Below are 24109 nucleotides of genomic sequence, written 5' to 3' on the forward strand. Positions count from 1 at the left end.
GAAAGAAACAGGAATAACATAACATCATAGACCAGTTGTCCAATGTTTGAAGGTACAAAGGGAACAGAACATTACAACACAGTAGCAAAGTTATCCAATGTCTACAAATGTGCATTACCCCTACTAGCCCACATTTCATTAGCCCATTCATCTCTAACAGAAGCCCAAGCTGCATTGTCATCAACAGGGACCCCATGTCCATTAACAGAATTAGGCTTCCATGTGGACTCAAGAGGAATAACCTCATCAGGTCCATGCCCTAGAATCCAATTATGTAAGATGCAACAAGCAAGGACCAACTTCACTTGTGTCTTGAATGGATGAAAAGGTTTGTTGTCAATAATGCGAAATCTATTTTTTAAAGCCCCAAAAGCCCTTTCAACCGTAACACGCAGACTAGAATGCCTCAAATTGAACAGCTCCCTTGGATTGGTTGGATAATTCCTACCACCGAACTCATTAAGATGATATCTAGTACCCCTGTAAGGAGGTAGGAATCCAGGACGGCATGCATATCCAGCATCTACCAGATAGAACTTCCCTAGAAAGATTATAAACAGGTATTAGTCCTACAGTCAACTAGTTTGTAACTAGGTTTAAGGAACTAATTTAGTTCATTACCTTCTGGAACCCTTAAACCATCCTCTCTCTCTAGTGCATCTGCTAGAATGGTGGCATCATGTGCAGAACCCTCCCAGCCAGCCAACACATAAGTGAACTTCAAATCAAAGTCCACTGCAGCTAGGACATTTTGAGTTGTATAGTGTTTCCTCCCCCTAAATGCTGATTGCATCTTAGCTGGGACTCTAGTATAGATGTGAGTGCCATCTATAACCCCAACACAATCCTACATAAACCCAACAACACAATCATCTACAAAATTTTACTGAATTATGCATTATGTGTGTCATAAGGATACTAAGTTACCTTGAAATATGGGTACCATCTTGAGCTGTTTCTAATCTTAAGAGGTGTCTCAGTTGATGGAGCCTTAATGATCTCATGCCTAAGTTCACCAATTGCATACAACACCTCTTTGAAATGTCTACTTACTGTCTCTACAGATCTCCTCCAACTTTGATGGATAACTCTAAACCTTTGGTTATGCCCAACAACATGGAGAAACATAGCAACTTGCTCTTCTACACTGCTATGTATGGTATCTCTAAGCAAGTCCCTGCCCCTAAGCAAATTACATAGCCTAAAGAAAGGGGCTCTTCTCATGCGAAGCATGTTTACACACTCTACATCATTACAGTTATATATTCTGTCCAAATTTTTTTTGCCTTTCCTCGTCCATAGCACTCATAAAGGGCATAACTAATCTGCGGACGTGAGGGTTTAGCCAGCCTAAGCCTATTCAGGAAGAATGCATACATGGCAGCCACTAGAGCAGCTGCATGAATAATAAGCATGCGTCTCTTGTCTTCAAGACCCATCTATATGAATAACATGCAAAAATAAGGGTCACTGACTTGGGCAACAGATCCTCAGAAGTACATATAAACACATCACTGGCATGGGCAACAGAAGCTCACATAAAAGTATAAACATCATTGGCATGGACAACAGAAGCTCAGATCTAAATGTATAAACATCACAGGCATGGACAACAAGGCTGAGATCAGTATGTAATCACATCATTGACAAGGACAACAAGGCTCAGGTCAATATATGAAAACATCACTGACAGCACAGTGATGCCTCAAATGACTATTGTAAAACATCAGTGACATGGACAACAATAATAAGATCAACATAGTAGTCATCATTGACATGAACAACAATGCTCAGACCAATCTAAAAACATATCATTCACATGGAAAACATGCTCCTATCCATATACACGCATCAACATCATGAACAAGTGTGCTCAGAGTATGCTCACATATCAAACAACACTGGTACCAATCATTTGAACCACCTACTAACCATCGACAGCATGGTTTTAGGGTACCATGCGCATGCACAGAGGGGCAAGGGCTAAGATATTTTACCGCAACAACAGCAACAGGGAGAACAGCGTGTCAGAGGACGGGGAACTCAGCTCCGCAACCGAACCACGAACAGATCAGCGGCGTCTGGAGGAGGAGGGGTCAGATCGGGAAACCTAGCAACCAAAAGAAAATAAGAATCACTCGGAACACAACTTCTTATTTTAGATCGGGTGCGGAAACTTCAAAAAAGAACATACGAACCATAAAGAAATCAGATCGGGTCCTTCAACTCAAGAATCGTACCTAGGAACAACCGAAGAACTCAGATCCAGTGGGGGACTGCGTGTGTCACATAAGAAAAGGACCGGTCAGTGGGATCATCGTACCCTAGGGTTACGGTTTTGACGAAATCCGAACAAAGGATGCAAAAAAAACCTTACCTGGCCCAACAGATCCGTCAACAACTCGAACCTGCGAACCAAAACAAAGACATGGGGGTGGTAGATCAGGCCTCCGGAGATCCGAAACAACAAAAATAGTAGACAAGGCTGTAACCCTAACCTGCGAGCCGCCGGTGGAGGAACAAATCTGCGCGAGAGGGAAGGGGAAGGGGAAGGGTCGGGGTCGACCTTTATGCCCGCGGGATGGCGCGAAATCGCCCAGTAACCCTAGTGAAGGCGCCAAAGCTTCCCGCGTGCACGCGCCCAAAGCTTTTTCGCCCGCCGCGCGCTCGCCTTGCACGCGCCGCCGCACCCGCGGAGCCTGGCTCTGGGGAGAAGGTCGAATCGGCCGCACCACGGGAGCCAGGCTCCCAGGGTGTTTTTGCATCCGGCGAAACAGGCCCAGCGGAAGGCCCAGGAAACCAATCAGGCCTTACTCGCACGCGGGGAGCCCGGTTCCGGGTATATGCGAGCAACCAATCACACCCATAGTGGGCTCAGATTATTGGGCCGTTGCTTGCTAGTAGGCCGACAGTTGTTAGGCCTTTGAGCCGGAACAAAAATCTTTCCGGTCCTTTACGGTAGATCGGCTGATAACGTCGGTGCGCGCGTCATCCATCCGGTCCGAATGCGATGGGAGCGTACTTGGAAGCTTCATCCTGGTCGTCCCTCTCCCAGTCTCCCTGCGGAGAATTTCCTCAATCCTCAGCACTTCAGCCGTCACCAAGCACAAGCAGGCATGGGCATTGGGCAAGGGCAACCACCCTTCGGCAGCAACGTCATGGCCAACGTCAGGCCAACTACTTGAGATGGTTCCAATTCCCAGGTACCCACGACTAATCGATGGCTTTGGAATCCCGTGTCGCTGACAGACTGGCCACAGGAGCGTGCAAAAGACTCCTTTTGTGTAAGCTGGTCTACTGACTTGTTCTTCTGAGCCAGAGAAAGAGAACTTTTTCTCTCGGATAGGCAGAGGGCGAAGCAGCATGCCGTTTGTGCTTGTGTACGTGTTGGAGTGGGGATGGTTCTCAGTTCTCACCATATATACCTCGCTCCCGGCACCCCTGCCATTGCACGATCACACAAGACACATCAGCAACACGAGCCAAGGCAAAGCCGCGCCAAACGTTCTCGCGTCTTCCAAGTTCCACTTCCAGCTTCCACCACTCCTTTCAACTCTCTTAGAGAGATGGACAAGACCGTTGTTCTCTACCCGGGCCTCGGCGTAGGCCACCTCACGCCGATGGTCCAGCTGGCCAAGCTCTTCGTTCAGCACGGCGTCGCCGTCACCGTCGCCCTCGTCGAGCCGCAGGTCGAGTCGGCCAGCTTCTCCGCCGTGGTCGCCCGCGCCGCGGCCACCAACCCGTCCGTCACCTTCCACGTCCTGCCGCCGCCCGCGCCGGCCGCCGAAGCCCGACGCGAGAGGCTCGACTACCTCCGCCTCATGGATGCGCCGCTCCGGGACTTCCTCCGCTCGCTGCCCGCGGTCCACGCGCTCGTGATCGACATGTTCTGCTCCGGGTCGCTGGACGTCGCCGCCGAGCTCGGCATACCGGCTTACTTCTTCTTTGCCTCCGGCGCCAGCTTCCTCGCCGTCTTCCTCAACCTGCCCAGCGTCATGGCCAACATGGACACGAGTTTCGCGGAGCTCGGCGATTCGCCTCTCCGTCTCCCCGTCGCTCCTCCGTTCAAGGCTACGGATCTCCCCAAAGTTATCCTCGACAACGACGAGGGCACCAAGGCCATTCTTCGCATGTCCGAGAGAATTGCAGAGTCCAACGGGATTCTTATCAACACATTTGATGCACTAGAAGCTCGGGCGGTGCGTGCTCTTAGAGAAGGGCTGTGCATCCCTGGTCGTCCGACGCCGCCAGTCTACTGCATTGGGCCGTTGGTCACGGAAGGCGGAGACAAGAAGCACGAGTGCCTCGAGTGGCTCGACGCGCAGCCGGACAACAGCGTCACGTTCCTCTCTTTCGGGAGCCTGGGCACGTTCTCCAAGAAGCAGCTTCTGGAGATTGCCGTCGGCCTGGAGAAATCGGGGCAGAGGTTCCTCTGGGTCGTCCGGAGCCCGAGCAGCGACGAGCAGAGTATTGGTGACCCGCTCCCTGAGCCAGACCTCGACACGCTCCTCCCCGAAGGATTCTTGGAAAGAACAAAAGACCAGGGGCTCGTGGTCAAGTCTTGGGCGCCGCAGGTGGAGGTGCTCGGCCACAGGGCGACAGGTGCCTTCGTGACGCACTGTGGGTGGAACTCAACGCTCGAAGGGATCGTGGCGGGGCTGCCGCTGATATGCTGGCCATTGTACGCAGAGCAGAGGTTGAACAAGGTGTTCATCGTGGAGGAGATGAAGCTTGGAGTGGTGTTGAGGGGTTACGACGAGGAGGTAGTGAAGGCCGAGGAGGTGGAGGCGAAAGTCAGGTGGGTGATGGATTCCGAGGGAGGAAGGGGCCTTCGGGAGCATGCCGCTGCTGAGAAGAGCAAAGCCGTGCAAGCGTTGAATGGAGGCGGCTCATCTCAGGCTGCTTTTGTTGAGTTTCTAAATAATCTTTAGAATTTGAAGCTTACATGGTGCCACATAGTGTTACTTCGATTTGTACTTTTGCCGTGTTATTAAAAAATAATTGAGTTCCATTTGTGCCTCTCCCTTTGTTTTTAAATATAGATCATTCTATACTTAATTAGTTTGTCCTAAATGTTATATATTAAAACAAATAGAGTATTTCATATATTATCTGTTTTCTTGGAGTTTTACATATTTTGACAAAAGCACTGCGCCGACTTAAACAAAAAGGGGATATTTTCACACAAAATAGAGAGTTTTATTTCCCAAACTATGTTATAAAATTTTCACTCTTACTAAAAGGTTAATAACAACTTACTTTTAATTACCATTGATTCTACTTATTCATCAACCCGTGCACTTGCTCAAATTGGTATTTTAATAGAGGTTCCTAGAAAACTTGGCTGCATTGTTGAGGATTTGGATTTGAGTATATAAAAATTTCTTCATCTCATTTTATTTTCATCACAGTTCTATGTTTATCTCACACAGCATGCACTAACCACACAAGATAGTGCGAGTTTCTATTAATACAATAGAAAAAAAATACAAGACTACGATCCTAGGAGGCCATAGACAGGAAAAGGATAAGAAAGAAAAAACAAACTATACTCGCCCGGTTGGATTGGGACATCAATGTGGGTAATCACTCAACTCGAACCGCCACACCCGACCGGTTGAATTGGGACATTAACGCGGCCGCACTACTCCACTCGACAACGGCAGCCGAAACGAAGCCTTGTCGCGACACCCACCAACATTCTCACGCTCATGTAGTCGCCGAAACCTCCAGGCATGACCCCGCATCGGTAGGGACCCGAGAGAAATAGACCGCACCGCACCAAGAAGGCCACCGCCATGCGGGGCCCTTCGCCGTACTGACGCTGCAACACCACACTCCACCCGACAACAGTGATACCATTAGATCAGGATCTCTCGCAGGCTAGCTCGCAGTCACCACAACGAAAGCACAAACGTACGGGGGGCGTTGCCACACCCGCCGTTGGATTTCACCTCGCTCTCATCGCCTCGAAGAATGACCGAGCGTGGGGGCCTCACCACATCCACCACGGTACTCCATGTCACAAATTCGTTTCTTTAGTCACTATCAGAATGGAGAGCAATGTTGCCCCGCTTGCCAAGGACTCCATCAAACAGCCAAGCCGCTGCCGCGGGTCAACTTCGCCTTATTGCTCCACCCGCGCATATAGCCTTCACCATGGAGCCAGCAAGCCAAAGAAGTCACTTGCGCCGTCTTTTGACGATGTACCGCACCGGTATAGCCCAGCAAAGCTGAGCCACCCGTCGTAATCCGCTGCAAGCCTAGTCATCCCACAATACCGTTGCTGCAAGTGTTGTCCTCCGATGCAGTCCCACGGACAGTTGCCAAGCAATGTCAGCCACCGCGGTCCGCTGCAAGCAGCCCACCGACAAAAATGCAATAACCCCTAGCCACCACCAGAATTGCGATTGCCTCCACGTGAGCTCAGCAAGCCCTGTCAAGCTTGCCATCTAGCACCATGCCGCCACCGACTGCAGCCTCCCATATTTTTTACATAAGTACTAGCGGTTTACTTCAAGGCCTACCTTTGAGACTTACTTCCGTGGGGGTTAAATGATATGATATTTCTCTACAAATCATGTAGCCATTTTAAAAATCATTTGCAGCATGATGTTAGTTGTAATTAATGCAACAAAACAAACTCACACATAAATAGAACTGTGACGCAAAAACTGGACGGTGACTTCCACGTGCTAACACACGAAACCCGAAAGAATCTGCTTCGCTCTTGTACGGGTTGTAAATCAGCGCGCGTGGTGAACGCTAGGCGTGCCAGTCAATCTGACCTGCTGATTGACAGGGAATCGTGACGGCTAGGCAGCCGATACGAATAGATATGATCGGCTAGATCAGCCGATGTATGCGTAATCAATGCAGAGGAAACACTGAAAACGTAACCTGAGTAGTGCTATGCGAACAACACTTGAAACAGATCTGATCGGCTGTACGATAATCTCTTGATAGAAGAGCAGGATAAAAAGCCGATAGAAACTACTTCAAGCTGGATAATGATGATAAAAGTTAAAACGACGAGATGAACTTTCAGATCTAGCAAATATCGATAACTTGGTGAATAAATCTAGACGAAACCACAGCGATACGCCTAGAAGTTAAAGTCTAGAAATTACTCGGTAGACGCGGAACTCACAATCCATCCGGAGATCAAGTTGATGCAGCCCTGCTAGCTTGAAATAACTCGTTGAAGAAAAAGATAACTTTGGTGAAGTTGCCGACTTGAAAGTAAATTGCGAGTAAAGTAGATTTGTGTTGATGTGTGTACATATCCTTTCTAGACCTCGTAGTACCTCTATTTATATCCTAAAATCCTAAACTCCTAGTCCTGGTGGATTATGACAAAATACAAGATTTATCTCTAAGAAACAAACTATTTAAATAAAACAACTCATGTAAGAGTCGAATACGAGTTTAATCTTTATTACCTAACTCTATACTTACTATCTAGAAAGATCTTCAGCTGAATTTCCGAAATTCCCGCTCAGATAGAATCTCCTTTCTTGTATTGTCCAGGCCCTTTTGTCTCCATCGTTTGGGTCTTCATCGGCTGGGTCTCCATCACCTTCCATCGGCTAAATCCCTCTGTTCTCATCGGCCGATCCTTGTGACTTCATTGGCTGGACCACTGTGGCTCCATCGGTTGGGCTACTGTGACTCCATCGGCTGGGATACCGTGACTCCGTCGGCTGAACTGTTGTGACTCCATCGGCCGATTCCACCGGTCGTTGTTCCTTCGCCTTGTGCCAACACCTTCGCTACCTTTTGATGTCAATTTTGACACGTGTCAAAAAACGGTATCAACAAGAACATTTTAGTATTTTTTTATTAGCCCAAAACATTGTAGTACAATCTCTAGTTTTGATCTGAATGTTTTGCTTGCTCATATCATTTTTTTTCTAGGAACAATTCTCTTTGTTCTAGAACAATTACTATTTTTGGTCGAATTATTTTATTCTTAGATGGGAGCGTTGATGAGGTCTGTGCCCACCACGTCACACCACATGTGCAGTCTCTAAATGATACTTTAACTTTTCTTTTATAAATTCTAAAGGTACCATTTTCAAGTTTAAATGGTCCTCCCAGATAAATTCATCACCAAGCAGACAACCGCCACTCACCAACGTCGCTCGTCTGTGGCTTGACCTATCTGGAGATGGTTAGTAGACTGTAGACCGGCCACAGGAGCGTCAGCCCTGAGCTGATACCCAGTAAAAAGCTTGTCTTCAGACTTCAGTAGAATGGTCCAAAGTAAAGAAATATAAAACTTGATCACCATAGTCAGAAAACACATTTCCCCTCTCGTATGCTGCAAAGGCATTTTTTCGTTCATGCTTGCCGTATATATAGCCAACTCCGATGTTTTAAATCACCAGTAAATAAACCCGTGCGGACGCATGGGCTACCTAGAAAACACCATCTGAAGTATCATTCCATTATAGTCATTTAATTTGTACCATTTGATTTATACATTAACAACATATTTCCTCTCAAAGATGTACATATAGCTGACAAATATAAATGCTGCTACCAGTAAACTTCTCTTTCCTTAAGCACCTTCCAACCCTACTCCACGCAGGGGCGGATCCAAAACGGGGCTGCACCCCGAGCTAAGTTGCTGAATCACAGCTAAAACAGTCTAATCTTGCCTCATAAACCTCCTTTTGTTAGGCTAAATACCACATATGTTAAAAGGACTACATGGGCTTGTCCCGGACTGCAGCCCGGGCAGCCCGGGCCTAGATCTGCCCCTGCCACGGTGTTTCCTTCCTTCAGGCCTCTTCCTCGAGCAGATCAAAGTGCCACACCCCTGCACCCAAATCATATACATCTCAACAAAATCACGATGTTGAACAATAGACTAACTGTGCCCCTTGCCCACTCTCCTCAGCTGGGCAACGTACTCGGAGATCTTCTTGATGTCCTCGACCTTTCATGGAAGTGCAATTTTTGTACAGTCAGAATCACTTAAGTGTTAAGTACAGAAAAAAAAACACGTGCAAAATAAAATAGTGCTCTGCATAATTTGTTGAGGACAGAAAAAGGTTTGGTTGCTTTTACCTGATCCGCAAGGAATTCACTCCCGATGAAGTCTGTCAGCTGAGGATCATTGCACCTTGTGGCCACCTGTTAATTATGGGCAAGGGTTCATTACAAAATGTATATGGCATAGGTGTTACGCTTGTGTTGACTCTAGATAAGTTAGTCATTTTTATTCACTTCAACTAATTTTCCAAGTAGTAGTATTTCTTAAGCCTAACCAAACAATATTTCTATGTGAATAAGCATGTGAAAGCAATTTAGCGTGCAGGTTGTGCAGCTTCTCATCAACCAGCTTTTCCAGAGCCAGAGCCAGCTCCATAGCTGAAATCATATCAAACGCACATAAATCAAAACATAGCTGTCAGATAAGCCTCCAAATACACCATACATGGACAAAAGGCCAATCCAGGTTACTACTGAGTTGGTAGACACCACCACGTAGCTGAACCCCAAGTAAACATTTCAGGAACAGCCAGCCATCTATTCTATATGTCATGCTAATCACCAGTGTTTCAATCCTTTATTATCCATCCATATACTGAAAGCCAGCTCATACGACCATATTCAGTTGCAGAATAAATGTTCATGCGTCACCTTTTCAATCTCGGTATCGTCTAAATGGGTTCAAATGTCGTCTAAATGGGTTCAAATGAAAAGTTGATGAACTGCAAAGTAGTGATAAGTGTTGAACAGATAGGCATTAAATTCTGAATATAAATATTTGATTAGGACACGGCCATGTGTTCTTGTTGATGACAGGTCGCAGAAGTCGCACATAAAGGAAAACCATGCAGTCTCACGCCGCAATCGCAATCTAAACCGATTAGATTTTCAAATCCAACGGACTTGTATAAAGTGTAGAAGGAAGCCGCACACCCACAAAGGTGAGAGATCAGATTTTGGAGGTCATTCACACGGGTGCTGTGCATACCCGCGCCCTTCTGGGCGAGGCGAGCGACGAGCATGCGAGCACGTGGTTTTTCTTTTCTCAGCAACTACAAGAAACCATTTAATCTAGGGAAAAGTCCTATTTTCACCCTCCAAGTACAGTAGAAGTCTGATTTTCAACCTACAACTACAAAACTGGACAGGGAGGGCCATCCAACTGCAAAACCGGGCAAATTTGACCCTTTGGATGGTTTCTATGGTGGTTTTGCATTTTCTAGAAATTTAAAAAGTTTTCATTTAATAAAAAATTCATAACTAAGATGCAGTTATAGGAAATACTTGTTGTCAAGATGAAAAATGATGAGGGTAATAAATCAAGGTTTTCTCATTCCTTTAAATTTACAAACATAGCAGAGAGACCTAAGTGCATATCTGCTTTTCCCAACACAGCACACGTGTCACATGTACAATGTTTGTTTCTAAATGAAGCCACAAGCCCTCACTGTTGTCCATTTAAAACAAAACTATCAAAAGCAGCCTAGGTAAATTCATTTCTCAACATATACCCTCGCCATGCTCCCCCCATTGTTCTCTGTCCTATCTTCCTTAATATGTAGTACAAACTTAGCCTGCAGCACCTTATATTTTTTATCATCATTTTCTTGTGATCACTGCCAGTGTCCAACCAGGTTAAACATATTTCCATGGCATCAATATTGGCTCTGCAGAAACTCCAGAACAAGGTACACGTGAGCTGGACCAGTGTAACTCAAGCTAAACTTGAATCCGTAGCATTCTTTGAACAATGGTCTGCATTTGGTTCAGATGAGCTCAGCATGGTTATTGGTTAACAGTTGACACCCTACTCTAGATTACTTTCACTATATAATATGTATAATAAATAATTATTTTCATAGATCTAATTTGGACATCTTTCAATCATGCCCTGGATAAACAGCAAGCCTGAATTTGCAGTGCAATGTAACATTACAACAATCTTCACGAATGCAATTTCATAGGATGCAAGAATAGTCTATTGCCAATTAAATCTTTGTCATCTGGTGGCTTGGTAGAATAAAGCAGTATATATAAAAGATGGCAAGTAATACCTTTCCCTCGTTAGTCAGTGCAGTTGAATGCCAACCTCCAGCAGCAATGTCAACCTGCAAATAGCCATAGGGGTACATGTAACAAGTGAAAAATCAGGAAACCAATGTGCAGTTAAACTATCAATTTATCAGCAACACCAAACATATTATTGCTAATGTGCGACAATTACAACTTGAAGTCCCGGAAAGAGCAAACTTGTTAGCTGAATGAAGCTTAACTCCTTGCAGTCAATTTTAGCTAGGGTAAAAGAACTAAGTTTGGAAAAAAAATCATTTTAGTTAGACACCAAGGCAGCCTTAACTTGCTTGTTTCTACATATACACTGATGTCAGACTAATTTAGAATGAAACAGAAATTCAAAGAAAAAAGAAATCAGCATGACTAACCAGTAAGAGATCAGATAGCCCCTCAACACGGATAGGTTGTGATCTTGGGTATCTCCAATTCCCAGCTGACCATACTCATTATTACCCATGCCCACAAAATTCCATCCTCTGTTAGTGCCAAATTATGGAATGCGCCTACAGCGATCACCCTCACTTTCTGAAGGCCTTGCACATGTACTAGTGTAGATATTTGCTTGCTGAAAAAGACACATGGTCAGCAACAAATTCAAGGAGAAAATAACAAAACAAATTGAAGATTTGGTGATTTGGTGTATGGCACCGTACATATCACCAGGAGACCATGGCTGCCCCAAGTCCAGACATGACCTTCTTGAGTCAAAACCACAGAGTGTGTGCCTTCTGCAGCTACCTAGAATTAGCAAATGAATAAGCAACCCAAAAGATTACTAACGGAAATCATGAGTGCTGAAGACAAAGTTGCAGCATCATTCGGAGACAGGAATAATTCATATGGAAGAAACATTATAAAAGTTCTAGTTCCATCATCATATAAATTATCCCATATGTGGTTCGCAACCAGACTACTTCTTTGGCAACAAAGCATATGCCAAAGTGACAACTGATAATACCATCCACAATTTGTAGGATTCCCTACAACCAGAGCACGAACCAAAATTGCTTAAATTCCAAAATATTCTCACTGATGTTAGCACAGTGCAGGAATCAAATTCCACTCACTTGCGGGACTTTGAGCTTGGGCGCGCACCGCTATGGGGTCGAGATGTCCCTCCTGAGCGTCCTTGTCCCATCCTTCTTCCTCTCAGGCTCCTCGCCGCACTGCCCATATTCGTTCCCCCCTGCACCATCGACACACATTGCATCAAACCAACCAGAAATCAGTCACGGGCAGTGCCAGGAAGTGGGTTCACTTACCCCAGGCATACGCGCGGCCCTTGTCGTCCACCGCGAGGCAATGCCACCCGCCAATCGCCGCCTGGAATCAATGAAACCCATAGGGAGAGAGCTTGTTTCATCAGCAACACGGAGGTATGAATCTCGCGGGTAAAGAGGAGCCGAGGCGCACCTGGATGATCCTGACGCCGGCGAGGGCATCGACTGGCCCTAGCGAGCTCTCCGTCTTGGTCTCCGGCGGGTGCCCAAGCGTGCTGCGCTAGTTCCAACTTTTGGAGGTATGCCCTAGAGGTAATCATAGAGATGATGATATTCCATTGTATCCATATTTTATATTGTGTTCCTTGAATATCCATTAAAGGCTACTTGAATTGATTTGCAATTATGTAAATTGTGTGTGAAACTCTTTACTTGTATGGTTATTCTAAAAGTTATCCCTAGTCGAAGTTCATGTGAGGACACACATGAATATTAGACTAGCACATGTATTAGTTGATAACTATGTTTCACAAGTCATGGATATGGAGATGTCAAACTAATAATGTGGGCACGTGTAGAGACATGTGCTAGGACTGACCCAACACGAGTTACATAGTTCTCTCTTTACACAACGTGTAAGCTTTGTCCTTAGACCTGAGACTATCGCATGTACTCAAGATGTGGATCGACTTACTTAGGGGCTATCAAACGCTACACCGTAATTGGGTAGGTATAAAGATAGTTTTCGGGTTTGTCAACAAGCATGCTGTGAGGCATGGTCAGTCAAGATGGAATTTGCCTTTCTCTATTTGAGAAAGATATCTCTGGGCCCCTCGAGTGATCGGATCCGGAAATGCATGGCCATGCTACATGAGGTTAAGAGTTAACCTAGAAAGGGATTCCGAATCACAACATCGAAAAAGAGTAGTCAGCTTGGAGCTAGACTGAATATCATGAGGCAAAGGGAATAGCATGTACGTGATGTTGTGATGGTTCGTCTGATATGATCTTCGTGTGCGTATAGGAGTTATATGTCTTGCTAGAGGCCGCTACTAACTATTGGCCGAGTAGGAGTACTCGTGCCATGTCTATACATATATGAACCTATAGGGTTACACACTTAAAGGGCTGGAAGCCTAATTCGGATGTGATCTGAATTGGACCAGATTTAGGAGTACTAATGGGCCTCGGACCCAGAGGTCCGTTAGGAACCCCTATATACTGAGGGGTGGAGGGCGCCCTAGGGTTTAATCCCTTTTCGCACCAGCAGCAGCAGTGCCTCCCACGCCCTCGCCTTGTTGCAACTCGCGGACCTAGCAGTCCAGCTTGCGACGCTTCCTCCCTGCACGTGTGGATACCTCGGAGGTGTTGCATCTGCAGCACTTGGACGAGCCGCCGCACGAGAGCTCCGACGAGGAACCTGACGAGCCGACGACGAGCCGACAACGAGCCTGATGAGCCGCGGCACGAGGAGGGAGTCGCGGCACGTGGACGAGCTACTGAGGAGCTGCTCGACGCCGACGTGTTCGACTACACTGTGTCGACGTGTGATCGACTTCGCTGCCCCGACGCGTATCTACAACTTCCGCACCTGTGCATCGAGTGGTAATCTCATGATTTATAACGGCTATTTTTCTCTTGGTTTACGTAGTAGAAATTTTTGTTTTGTGCTAGTGTAGCCTACCTCGTATCCCAACACCATCCCCACGTGAAGAGTTGCGCACGCGGGGGGAAGCGGCGAGGGGAGTGGGTGGAGGGAGGCCTGGAGCGTGCTGATGGCGGCGGAGGAGGGCGGGCGGTGTCGGCGAGGTGGGAGGCGCGTGACTTTATGCGGTGGAGGCGGCGGCGTACAAGCGAGGAAGGAAAGGAAGGACGGATTGAGGGAGATGGGCGGCATGATTGGCGGGGGGATAGGTGCGAGTACGGCGGGCGGGTAGCTGCTAGCGTTGTGAAAAAATAGACGCGATTTGGCAGAACCATTTTCTATCATTCAATTTTTTCGTCCTCTCACCCTGCGTCACACATTTTCATCACCCTCTTAACCTGGTAGGTGAGTCCTCACACATTTTCATCACCCTCTTAACCTGGTAGGTGAGTCCTCTGTGAGGGGTACGGGGTGTAACTTTGGGTAGGAATTGTTTTTAATTTGCTCACTCTTTATAGTATATAATATTTATAGTATAGGTAGATGCGCTAAAAGATTTAGCGTCCGGCCTTCGATCCTAAAACAGCCGGTTAAATAGGGCTATACCCGTAAATAGCTGCTAAGTTATGCAGGGGAGCAAATAGCGGTACCCTTCTTAATTAGCTACGTCCAGAGATAGTGGAGGCATAGCTGACTATTTCAACTTAATCATTGCCTAGCTCCGGGTTCCATTTCCATTGCCACCAGCACACGTGAAGTTAAGGAGCCAAAAGCAAACCATCACCAAACGGTTATTGCGTCTTCCAAGCTCCAACACCTCCTCTCAGACGCGAAAGGCCGTTTGGGCGATGGACAAGACCGTGGTTCTGTACCCATGCCATCTCATCGGCCACCTCACGCCGATGGTCCAGCTGGCCAAGCTCTTCGTCCAGCACGGCGTCGCTGTCACCGTCGCCCTCGTGGAGCCGCAGGTCGAGTCGGCCAGCTTCTCCGCTGTAGTTGCCCGTGCCGCGGCCACCAACCCGTCCGTCACCTTCCATGTGCTGCCACCGCCCACCCCCTCCGAAGAAGCCCCACGCAAGATTTTCGACTACCTCCGCCACATGGACGCGCCGCTCCGGGACTTCCTCCGCTCACTGCCCAAGGTCCATGCGATCCTGCTCGACATGTTCTGTGCTGGGTCGTTGGACATCGCCGCTGAGCTCAACATACCCGCCTACTTCTTCATGGCCTCTGGCGCCAGCATCCTTGCAATCTTTTTGAACCTTCCTAGCGTGGCCGCCAGTACAGATAGAAATAGTCTTTCCGAGCTTGGAGACTCGCCGCTTTGTCTCCCTGGCGCTCCTCCATTTAAAGCTACGGATCTCCCACAGGTTGTAGTCGACGAGGACACCTCCCAAGGCTTTCTTCGCATATTTAAAAGGCTGCCAGAGGCCAATGGAATTCTTATCAATACGTTCGAGTCACTGGAAGCGCGTGCAGTAAGTGCTCTCAGGGACGGCCTGTGCGTCCCTGGCCGGCCGACACCACCGGTCTATTGCATCGGGCCGTTGGTAACGGAAGGCGGAGACAAGAAGCAAGAGTGCCTCGAGTGGCTGGACACGCAGCCGGACAATAGCATCACGTTCCTCTCTTTTGGGAGCTTGGGTACATTCTCCAAGAAGCAGCTCCACGAGATTGCCGTCGGCTTGGAGAAATCGGAGCGGAGGTTCCTCTGGGTCGTCAGAAGCCCAAGCAGCGACGAGAAAAATATTTTTGAGAAGCTCCCTGAGCCAGACCTTGACGCACTCCTCCCCGAAGGATTCTTGGAAAGAACGAAAGACCAGGGGCTCGTAGTCAAGTCTTGGGCACCGCAGGTGGAGGTGCTCGGGCACAGGGCGACAGGTGCCTTCATGACGCACTGTGGGTGGAACTCAACGCTCGAAGGGATCCTGGCGGGGCTGCCGCTGCTATGTTGGCCAATGTACGCGGAGCAAAGGTTGAACAAGGTGTTCATCGTGGAGGAGTTTAAGCTTGGGGTGGTGCTGAGGGGTTACGACGAGGAGGTAGTGAAGGCCGAGGAAGTGGAAGAAAAGGTCAGGTGGGTGATGGGTTCCGAGGGTGGAAGGGCCCTTCGTGAGCGCGCCGCAGCTGAGAAGAGCACGGCGGTTAAAGCGTTGAGTGAAGGAGGCGCATCTCATGCTGCTTTTGTTGAATTCCTGAATAGTTTGTAGACTAGATATATGCTGCCATGGCAAATAATCGGCCTGTTCGCTTCAGCTTATTCAGCCGGCTTATCAGCCACCAAATAGTGTTTTCCTCTCACAATAAATCAGCCGTTTCAGCTTTTCAGCTGGCTTATAAGCTAAAGCGAACAGGTCCAATATTTGCTTTGGTGTGTACCCTTGTCATGTTGGTCACCACACGTTTGAGGTTTGCGTTTCATTGCCATGCATAGGGCTGGGCACTTTTGAGCTGTGAAACGAGAACCGTACCACGGTACCAACACCAAATTATCAAAGATCTGTTTTTCGGTGTCATACATTTCAGGGTCAGCTTTGGTTTTCACCAGGGCACCCAAAACCTGGCCCAGCACGATTCGTTTATGGCCCCGCACGGAGTGGAATTCGTGGGCCGCACGGTGGTAAAATTCCCGGTGGAAGACGCGAGCCGTCGGATGGCTGATCGACGTCTCTTGCAGCGCCGGACGTCCCTCGGAGGATCTTGTTCCATTCCTCTCCGGCTGTCCCTCTCCTCGCCGTCCCCGTCGGCATGCACGACATCGGCCTCTCCGCCCGCGCCGCCGGCGCGTCCTCTTCCTCCTCCTCCTCCCCCTCCGCCGCCGGCGACGACGACGACGAGTCCAAGACCCGGAAAGCGCACCCCGCCTTCGTCTCGTCCGCCTACACCCGCCTCCACTCCTCCCATCGCGCCGTCGCCTCCCTGCTGCTCCTCCTCACCGTCGCCGTCGCCGCCTTCCTGGCTGGCCGCGCCCGCCCTAGCATCGAATGCGCGACGCCGCGCCTCGACGCGCGCTTCCTCGCCCTCCCCGATGCCGCCGCCGCCTCCGACTTTGGCTCCCTCGGCGTCCCCTGGTGTAAGCACTCGCGCCGCTCTTGATTCCTTAGATCCGGTCCCTTTCTTCAAGCACTCTGGTTCTTCTTCGTGCTTTGGCCAACTAATCGATTCGTCTGTGAAAAATAATAACCTTCAAATGCCAATATAATCTGCACTTGCCAGTCTGAGTGTTGGATCCCGTTCTCATTGTTGCTGTTGTAGACTTATATATATATAAGGCAACTCAGGCCCTGGCTGGATCCAGTAGTACTGATAGTTAATTTAATCTGAGCTCCAAAGATTCAACTGAAATCCTGCCTGATATTATCATTTGAAGCATCAGTTCTCGCGATGGCTAATTCATTAGTTTTATAATCTGTAGGGGTCAAGTGATACCAATTACCCACTGATTCCTATTATACGGCGTGAAAGAAATTATTTGTTTTAATTGTCCTCAACATTATTCCACAACCATTGGCAATCCCTTGTTCCATTCATTTGTCTTCGTCCAAAAATAGACCACTTTGTTGGCAGTAATGAACTGCTATAGAAATTGGATATGATCCAGATGACAGTGATGTTGTTTTGACATATTTGGATTATTTATGTTGAATAGGTTGTTGCTGCTATCTAGGATGTCAACAGTGTGTACATGTTTTTTTGTGCATTGTGAAGTGAGTTTTTCTTTGGAAGATGTCACCCACCACTGCCTTCTTGGTAGCAAAATTTATTTGATGCATTGACTTGCATTATACAGAATGACATTAATCATTAGGCTATCTTATCCTTTTTTTTCCTTCACAAAAGGCAGATCAAAAACAGGGAAGACAGTGGAATGGACTTCTAAAGACCTACTTAATGGATTGGAAGAATTTGTGCCAATATACGAGACCCGCCCCATCAAGAATAACATGTATGGAATGGGCTTTGATCACAGCTTTGGGCTCTGGTTCATGACTCGCTGGCTTAAACCGGATCTGATGATTGAAAGTGGTGCTTTCAAGGGGCACTCTACTTGGGTTTTGCGGCAGGCCATGCCAAATACTAGGATTATATCACTCTCTCCTAGGCACCCTGAGAAATATATGAAGAAGGGACCTGCATATGTTGATGAGAACTGTACTTATCTTGCTGGGAAGAATTTTGTCGATTTTGGAAGCGTTGATTGGGAAAAACTATTGAGAAATCATGGCATTTCTGATTCCAGTAGGGTGCTTGTTTTCTTTGATGACCACCAAAGCGAGTTGAAAAGGTAAATTCTATTCGTAGAACGTTTCTGTTAGTTTTTATATCGATCTTGGTAAACTATAATTCTTGTTCCATGTACCATGTTCATTGTGTTTGCTTACTGCTCTTTGCTCACCAAATCCTAAGCATCAAAATGGCGACAAATCAAGCACTTCAACTTTTTAATACTGTTACTTTAAACTTATTATGCGTAGGTTAAAGCAGGCACTAAAAGCTGGATTTCAGCATCTCATATTTGAGGACAACTATGATACTGGTACAGGTGACCATTATTCCTTGAGGCAGATATGTGATCAACCATACATCAGAGGTTTGTGGTTGTCACCTTCTTAGATTCCTTGTGATAAAAGTATGAATCTAAAAGAACATATGTGTATCCAGGTGGTGGACATAGCTGCTTTTGGGATAGTGATGAAGCAAGATTAAGGTCGAAACGGAAGAAGCTTTGGGAGAAGGCCGTGGAGATAGATGATCTATGTGGAGAGGGTGATGCATGGTGGGGTGTTCGAGGTTACATGCGAGACAATTTCAACCATAGCAATAAGGCCATTTCATATGAAGAGCATTTCCAGAACAGTAGGTTTGTTGAATCTATGGTGGATTTGTATTGGGAGCTTCCTCCTGTTGCTGGTCCATCCTTAACACATCAAACAAGGTATGACCCAGCACGTGCAGCTGACCCTATCATCGAAGATGGTCGCTATGCCCTTTTCAGAAGAACCGGTCTAGAAAGATTGGATGCATCAGTGTTCAACGGTTACACCCAGATGGCATATGTTGAGATATCAAGTTCAAAGTTGAACACAAATGATGTTTGAAGATTTTGCCTGCTGGGCTTATTTTCTTATGATGGATTTTGTACAGCACTGGTGTGTGATTCCTTGTACCACACTCCACATATTTGCCAAATCAATCAACGGAGGGCTGTATTTGTTGGGTGAGGTATCCTTTTATGTGAAAATTGTTTGTGACTAATCACAAGGATTACTTCTAGTGCCTGCACTACATTAAAATCACAAGAGTGAAAACAAATGGTTCGTGTGGTCTTGACCTCTTGTGCATGTATATTATTCAGAAGTCACTATTAGCAATACGAAATCAGCATAATCAATTAATCATATTGCTTGATATGGCAAACTAAAAAATAAAGAAAAGATCTAGATCCAAACTCTTCTGTTAATCATAAAGATGAGAATACGACTTCTAAAACTTTATATTGAAGAAGTTCAAAAGGAGCTTCGCAGATATACATGCATTAAAATGTCCTAGGTTTTAGTTGTTATTACTATGAAAGAAAAACTCGCATACCCCTAGCCCAATAAACATGGTCATTCAACTGGGTGCTCAACGAGGGATATTTTTTTAGACACATAACTGGGGTCAACGAGGTTTTTTGAGACACATCAAGAAACACGCCATTGTATCAATATTAAACCAAATTGGGGAATTTCACTTCTGTGCCTTCTTTAATTACCATAGCACTGAGGGCTTTTTCCAATGTTATGGAGGGAATTCCCTTATTTAATTGATATTCATATTTTCCATATAATTTTTTTGCCAGAAAATCATCCTCTCAAGTGATATATGTCAACCGTTAAGGACCCTATGAAGCAACTGCTCTACCTATAAGCACTTCCGAAAGATTGAGCTAATAGATTCTCGAGATTGATGAAATCACCTCTGTCACATTGCTATCGACGAGCACGTGAATGTCACCGGCGCTGACTCAAGAATTGGGCAGGGTCCACCGCGCGAAACAGCTGGGCGAACGTACGTTCGCGACAGCTCTGGTCTCTTGGATTCTGTTTGTTTGGTTGGCAGGTCGAAGAGAACTGCCGCATGTCCGAGTATCCGCTACAGTCCACCCGCGAGTAGTCGGGACGTCCAGGCGTCACGGGTGACGTTTTGATGCTCTCGGATCACACTGGCTCACAGCCACAGGTGCACGCAGCACGCTGCCCAAAATCTCCACCTCCCATCCCATCTTCTGCACCACCCGTCCACCACCGTACCACGCCGCGGCACCACCACGAAGGTTGCAGTCCTTTGGCTTGTCCCTACGTGCCGGACCCTGTGGCTGATGTTGAGGCGCGCGGTGGCGCCGAGCAACGAACGCCTAGGGAGCCATGAGCCATCAACCACGCTCTTTCGTCCATGACTTCACTTCAACCTCTCTCGTTCACTACCCAGCCAATGGGCCAAAGCATTGCCGAGATCATCTCGCCGCTCCGGGGCCCTACGTACCTAGACTTGACTCCAAATGCAACTTGGAGTGTCCTATCAACATCCGCGCTCCGTCTGAGAAGCGCCATCTCCTGCGTCCTCGTCGATTCCAGAAACAGATAGGCTCATGCCATACATTTCAATCCAGAGCTCTCAAGTCAAGCACACACTACTTGTGCAGGTTAATTAAGGTAGTGCCGTAGTGCCATACCGGTAGCAGCCTCGCTAGCAGGGGCCCCAACTCCCTGAGCCGTCGAGGCAGCGATGAAGAAGAGCGTGGTTCTGTACCCGGGCCTCGGCGTCGGCCACCTTACGCCGATGGTCGAGCTGGCAAAGGTCTTCCTCCAGCACGGCGCCGCCGTCACCGTCGCGCTCGTCGAGCCGCCCACCAAGTCCCCCGACTTCTCCGCAGCGGTCGCCCGCGCCGCGGCCTCCAACCCGTCCGTCACCTTCCACGTCCTGCCGCCGCCTGCTCCGGCTGACGATTCTTCCAGCTCCAGCGACGGTACGGTAGCGCACCGCATCGTCATGATGTTCGACTACCTCAAGGCCATGTGCGCGCCGCTCCGCGACTTCCTCCGCTCGCTGCCCGCCGTCGACGCGCTCGTCCTCGACATGTTCTGCGGCGACGCCCTCGACGTCGCCGCCGAGCTCAAGCTGCCCGTCTACTACCTCTACTCCTCGGCCGCCGGCGACCTGGCCGTCTTCGTCAACCTGGCTCGCGCGACCACGAGTTACGAGGGGCTCGGCGACTCCCCCGTCTCGTTCCCCGGCGCTCCTCCGTTCAAAGCTTCGGACTTGCCCAAAGAGGTTGTGAACGGCAGCCCGGGAGCAAAGGCCATCCTCCGCGCGCTCTACCGGATTCCAGAGGCCGACGGGATTCTCATCAACACCTTCGAGTCCCTGGAGACGCAGGCGGTGCGCGCTCTGAGGGACGGCCTGTGCGTTCCCGACCATTCCACGCCGCCGGTTTACTGCATCGGGCCGCTGGTCTCCGGGGGTGGAGAGAAGGAGCACGAGTGCCTCCGGTGGCTGGACACGCAGCCAGACAAGAGCGTCGTGTTCCTCTCCTTCGGAAGCATGGGCACGTTCCCCAAAAAGCAGCTTGAGGAGATCGCCATTGGGTTGGAGAACTCAGGGCAGAGGTTTCTATGGGTGGTGCGGAGCCCGCGGAACCCCGAGGCCATGCTTGCCCAGCCACTCCCGGAGCCGGACCTCGACGCCCTTCTCCCGGAGGGATTCTTGGGGAGGACCAAGGACACCGGGCTTGTGATCAAGTCTTGGGCACCACAAGTGGATGTGCTACGCCATAGAGCGACCGGCGCGTTCGTCACGCACTGCGGGTGGAACTCGACACTTGAAGGCATCACGGCGGGGCTGCCCTTGTTGTGCTGGCCAATGTACGCGGAGCAGAGAATGAACAAGGTGTTCATCGTGGAGGAGATGAAGCTCGGGGTGGAGATGAAGGGCTACAATGAGGAGGTGGTGAAGGCAGAGGAGGTGGAGACGAAGGTCAAGTGGGTGATGGAGTCTGAAGGTGGGCAGGCGCTCAGAAAGAGGGTGGTAGAAGTGAAAGAAAGAGCGGCCGAAGCACTCAAAGAAGGGGGCTCATCTCATGCAGCTTTTGTTGAATTCTTGAAGGATCTGGATACATGATCTTGTTTTAGCACACGGCATGCGTGTTTAATTCTTCGAAGACTTTGAGCCTCACACATGCATTGTTAACGCTTGATTTCTAGTAATAAAAAGTGGTCAACATGGTTATGCATCGTCTCTACTCATGTTCAAGATACCATTATTTTTAGCTTCTTTTTGTGCTTCATTGTTGTTCTAAGAACACCGATTCTTTTTATTCTTCTGTTTTGTTCTGGTAGTGAAAGCAGAAAATAGGAAAAAAAGATAATGATGAAACCTGAGGGAAGGATCATATGGTTTGGATGGGAGACCGGGAGAGAACCAAGAACAAGCCTCCATAGTTCCATGCATTCATGCGTGTGCAAGAACAGGTATGCTCTGCAGATGCCATCTTCTTCAGTTTGCCATCAGATCAGAGGCAGTAAGCAAAGGTATAATGGGAAAAAATCCAACGGCAAAAGCAATGAAGAAGATGAGGCCGATGGGTGCACAATTGTCGACCGGATGGCGGAGCGGCTTCAAGGTCGTGACATGATCAAACCTCCTCCCAGCGACGCGTGGCTCGGAGCAAAGGACGACAGGTTAGCCCAATTAGAAACAAGGACGATAATAGCGAAGTCTTCCGGCGGAAAATGGCAGGTACTACCTCCGGTGCATGGTTTTTACAATTTTACTTGACGTTAAGACATGGGAGAGTATAGCTTATTTTTTTGTCTGAAGCGACATCTATATTTGACCGGAGGTAGTACAACCATTCTATCTATTTGCATCAAAACAATCTAAGACGAACATTCGTCGTTTTTGTCATGGCATTTTGAAGTCGTCAATGCATTAGTTATTGTTAATTGCCCATATATATTTGTTCCAACATGTACAACACATGATTGTGGTGTAAGTAGGCTGCCGGGCAAGACATGGACTGACAGTGCAACACCATTTTTACGCAACCATAATTCCAAAAAATGTCGAAATTTATTGTCCAAGTAAAATAAAATAAACGCATATCCAAACACAAATGTAAAAGAAAAAATATTTAGATACGTAGCTTATGCAAAAAAGACAAAATCACGTGCTACGATTTGTAGCAAATAATTTGTTAAACCATAATGCGCAACTATGTGAGCCTCTGTGCTTTCCATAACCAATGTGTGAGCCTCATATGATTTCATAAGTGGTCCGTCTTTGAAAATATGTGTATTTTTAGAGGCGGTTACTTATAGGCTGCCTCGCTCCGTCTTTGAAAATATTTATTTCTAGAGGTGGTTTCTTATAGACTACCTCTAGAATCGATTTAGAGATGAGCGTCACAAGATTCGTCCCATTTCATAAGTAATTTTTGTTTAACTTTGACAAAGTTTTTAGGGAAAAACATCAAAATCTATAAAATCAAATTAGTTGTATTAGATTCATCATAAAATATATCTTGATAGTATATTTATTTAATACTATAAATATTAATACATTATTCTATAAACTTATTTTTTTAAATGACTTAGAATAGTAGTAAAAAAGAACGTAATGCTTGTTGGGCATTCACTAACAACAAATGTCACCTGATAACCGAAATTGGGCCACGTTTGACTGAAACATGTAGTTTGGGGGGGGGGGGGGGGCTAGTGTACATAATTTTTCTTTTTGTTAAAGAAAACATTTGATGATGTATCATGTAACGGACCATGTGAGTCCACCCCGTGGATCCAAGTTTCTCTCCCTCTCTCTATCGTATCATGTATCGGCGCCGTATCCTAGTAGAAAATGCAAATCTCCCTGCTTAATGCTTCTCTCATCCATTGCGCCAGGACGACACGACTCAACCTCGCATGTCGCATCCATAGACAAGCTGCATAATGGCATGCCATCGTTGGCTTCTTCGACACGACTTCAGCCGGTTGACAGAGTCACTAACTCACTATCACATTGAGGAGGGAAGCTTCACTCCACCGGGCGAGTGGATGCTCAGTCAGAGCCCCAGATATCCGCGGAAGCGTCATGGCTGACGTCCGTGTTCTTGTGGCAAAGCTGTCAGCGC

The 24109-nt window shown here is 47.5% G+C and overlaps 5 protein-coding genes and 1 pseudogene across 6 annotated transcripts; 4 read left to right on the forward strand and 2 right to left on the reverse strand.

Moving 5' to 3' along the window:
- Nucleotides 1-101: 101 nt before the first annotated feature.
- Nucleotides 102-1439, reverse strand: LOC140222897 (protein ALP1-like). The gene is made up of 4 exons (XM_072294018.1): nt 1378-1439; nt 928-1291; nt 622-847; nt 102-541 (listed from the first exon to the last, which is right to left on the reverse strand). The coding sequence occupies exons 1-4, from the start codon at nt 1437-1439 to the stop codon at nt 102-104; spliced, it is 1092 nt and encodes a 363-aa protein (XP_072150119.1).
- A 2000-nt stretch (nt 1440-3439) lies between these two features.
- On the forward strand, nt 3440-5019 carry LOC117858028 (anthocyanidin 5,3-O-glucosyltransferase). Its single transcript, XM_034740997.2, has one exon. It carries the CDS (start codon nt 3567-3569, stop codon nt 4929-4931), a length of 1365 nt encoding a protein of 454 aa, XP_034596888.1. The 5' UTR covers nt 3440-3566; the 3' UTR covers nt 4932-5019.
- Nucleotides 5020-10864: 5845 nt separating this feature from the next.
- LOC117856491 (ultraviolet-B receptor UVR8-like) lies at nt 10865-14190 on the reverse strand (annotated as a pseudogene).
- A 596-nt stretch (nt 14191-14786) lies between these two features.
- On the forward strand, nt 14787-16151 carry LOC117856492 (anthocyanidin 5,3-O-glucosyltransferase). Its single transcript, XM_034738845.1, has one exon. It carries the CDS (start codon nt 14787-14789, stop codon nt 16149-16151), a length of 1365 nt encoding a protein of 454 aa, XP_034594736.1.
- A 503-nt stretch (nt 16152-16654) lies between these two features.
- LOC117856863 (uncharacterized) lies at nt 16655-19167 on the forward strand. Of its 2 annotated transcripts, none has more exons than XM_034739294.2 (4): nt 16655-17014; nt 17782-18226; nt 18417-18532; nt 18604-19167. In XM_034739294.2, exons 1-4 carry the CDS (start codon nt 16690-16692, stop codon nt 19038-19040), a joined length of 1323 nt encoding a protein of 440 aa, XP_034595185.1. In that variant the 5' UTR covers nt 16655-16689; the 3' UTR covers nt 19041-19167. The 2 variants fall into 2 exon arrangements, with proteins under 2 accessions (XP_034595185.1, XP_034595186.1); XM_034739295.2 differs by having other exon boundaries at nt 16794-17014; nt 17786-18226.
- Nucleotides 19168-20259: 1092 nt separating this feature from the next.
- Nucleotides 20260-22218, forward strand: LOC117856861 (anthocyanidin 5,3-O-glucosyltransferase). The gene has a single exon (XM_034739292.2). The coding sequence runs from the start codon at nt 20710-20712 to the stop codon at nt 22099-22101; it is 1392 nt and encodes a 463-aa protein (XP_034595183.1). The 5' UTR covers nt 20260-20709; the 3' UTR covers nt 22102-22218.
- Nucleotides 22219-24109: the final 1891 nt, after the last annotated feature.

The sequence above is a fragment of the Setaria viridis genome, chromosome 5 (assembly GCF_005286985.2).
Source record: "Setaria viridis chromosome 5, Setaria_viridis_v4.0, whole genome shotgun sequence".
NCBI lineage: Eukaryota > Viridiplantae > Streptophyta > Magnoliopsida > Poales > Poaceae > Setaria > Setaria viridis.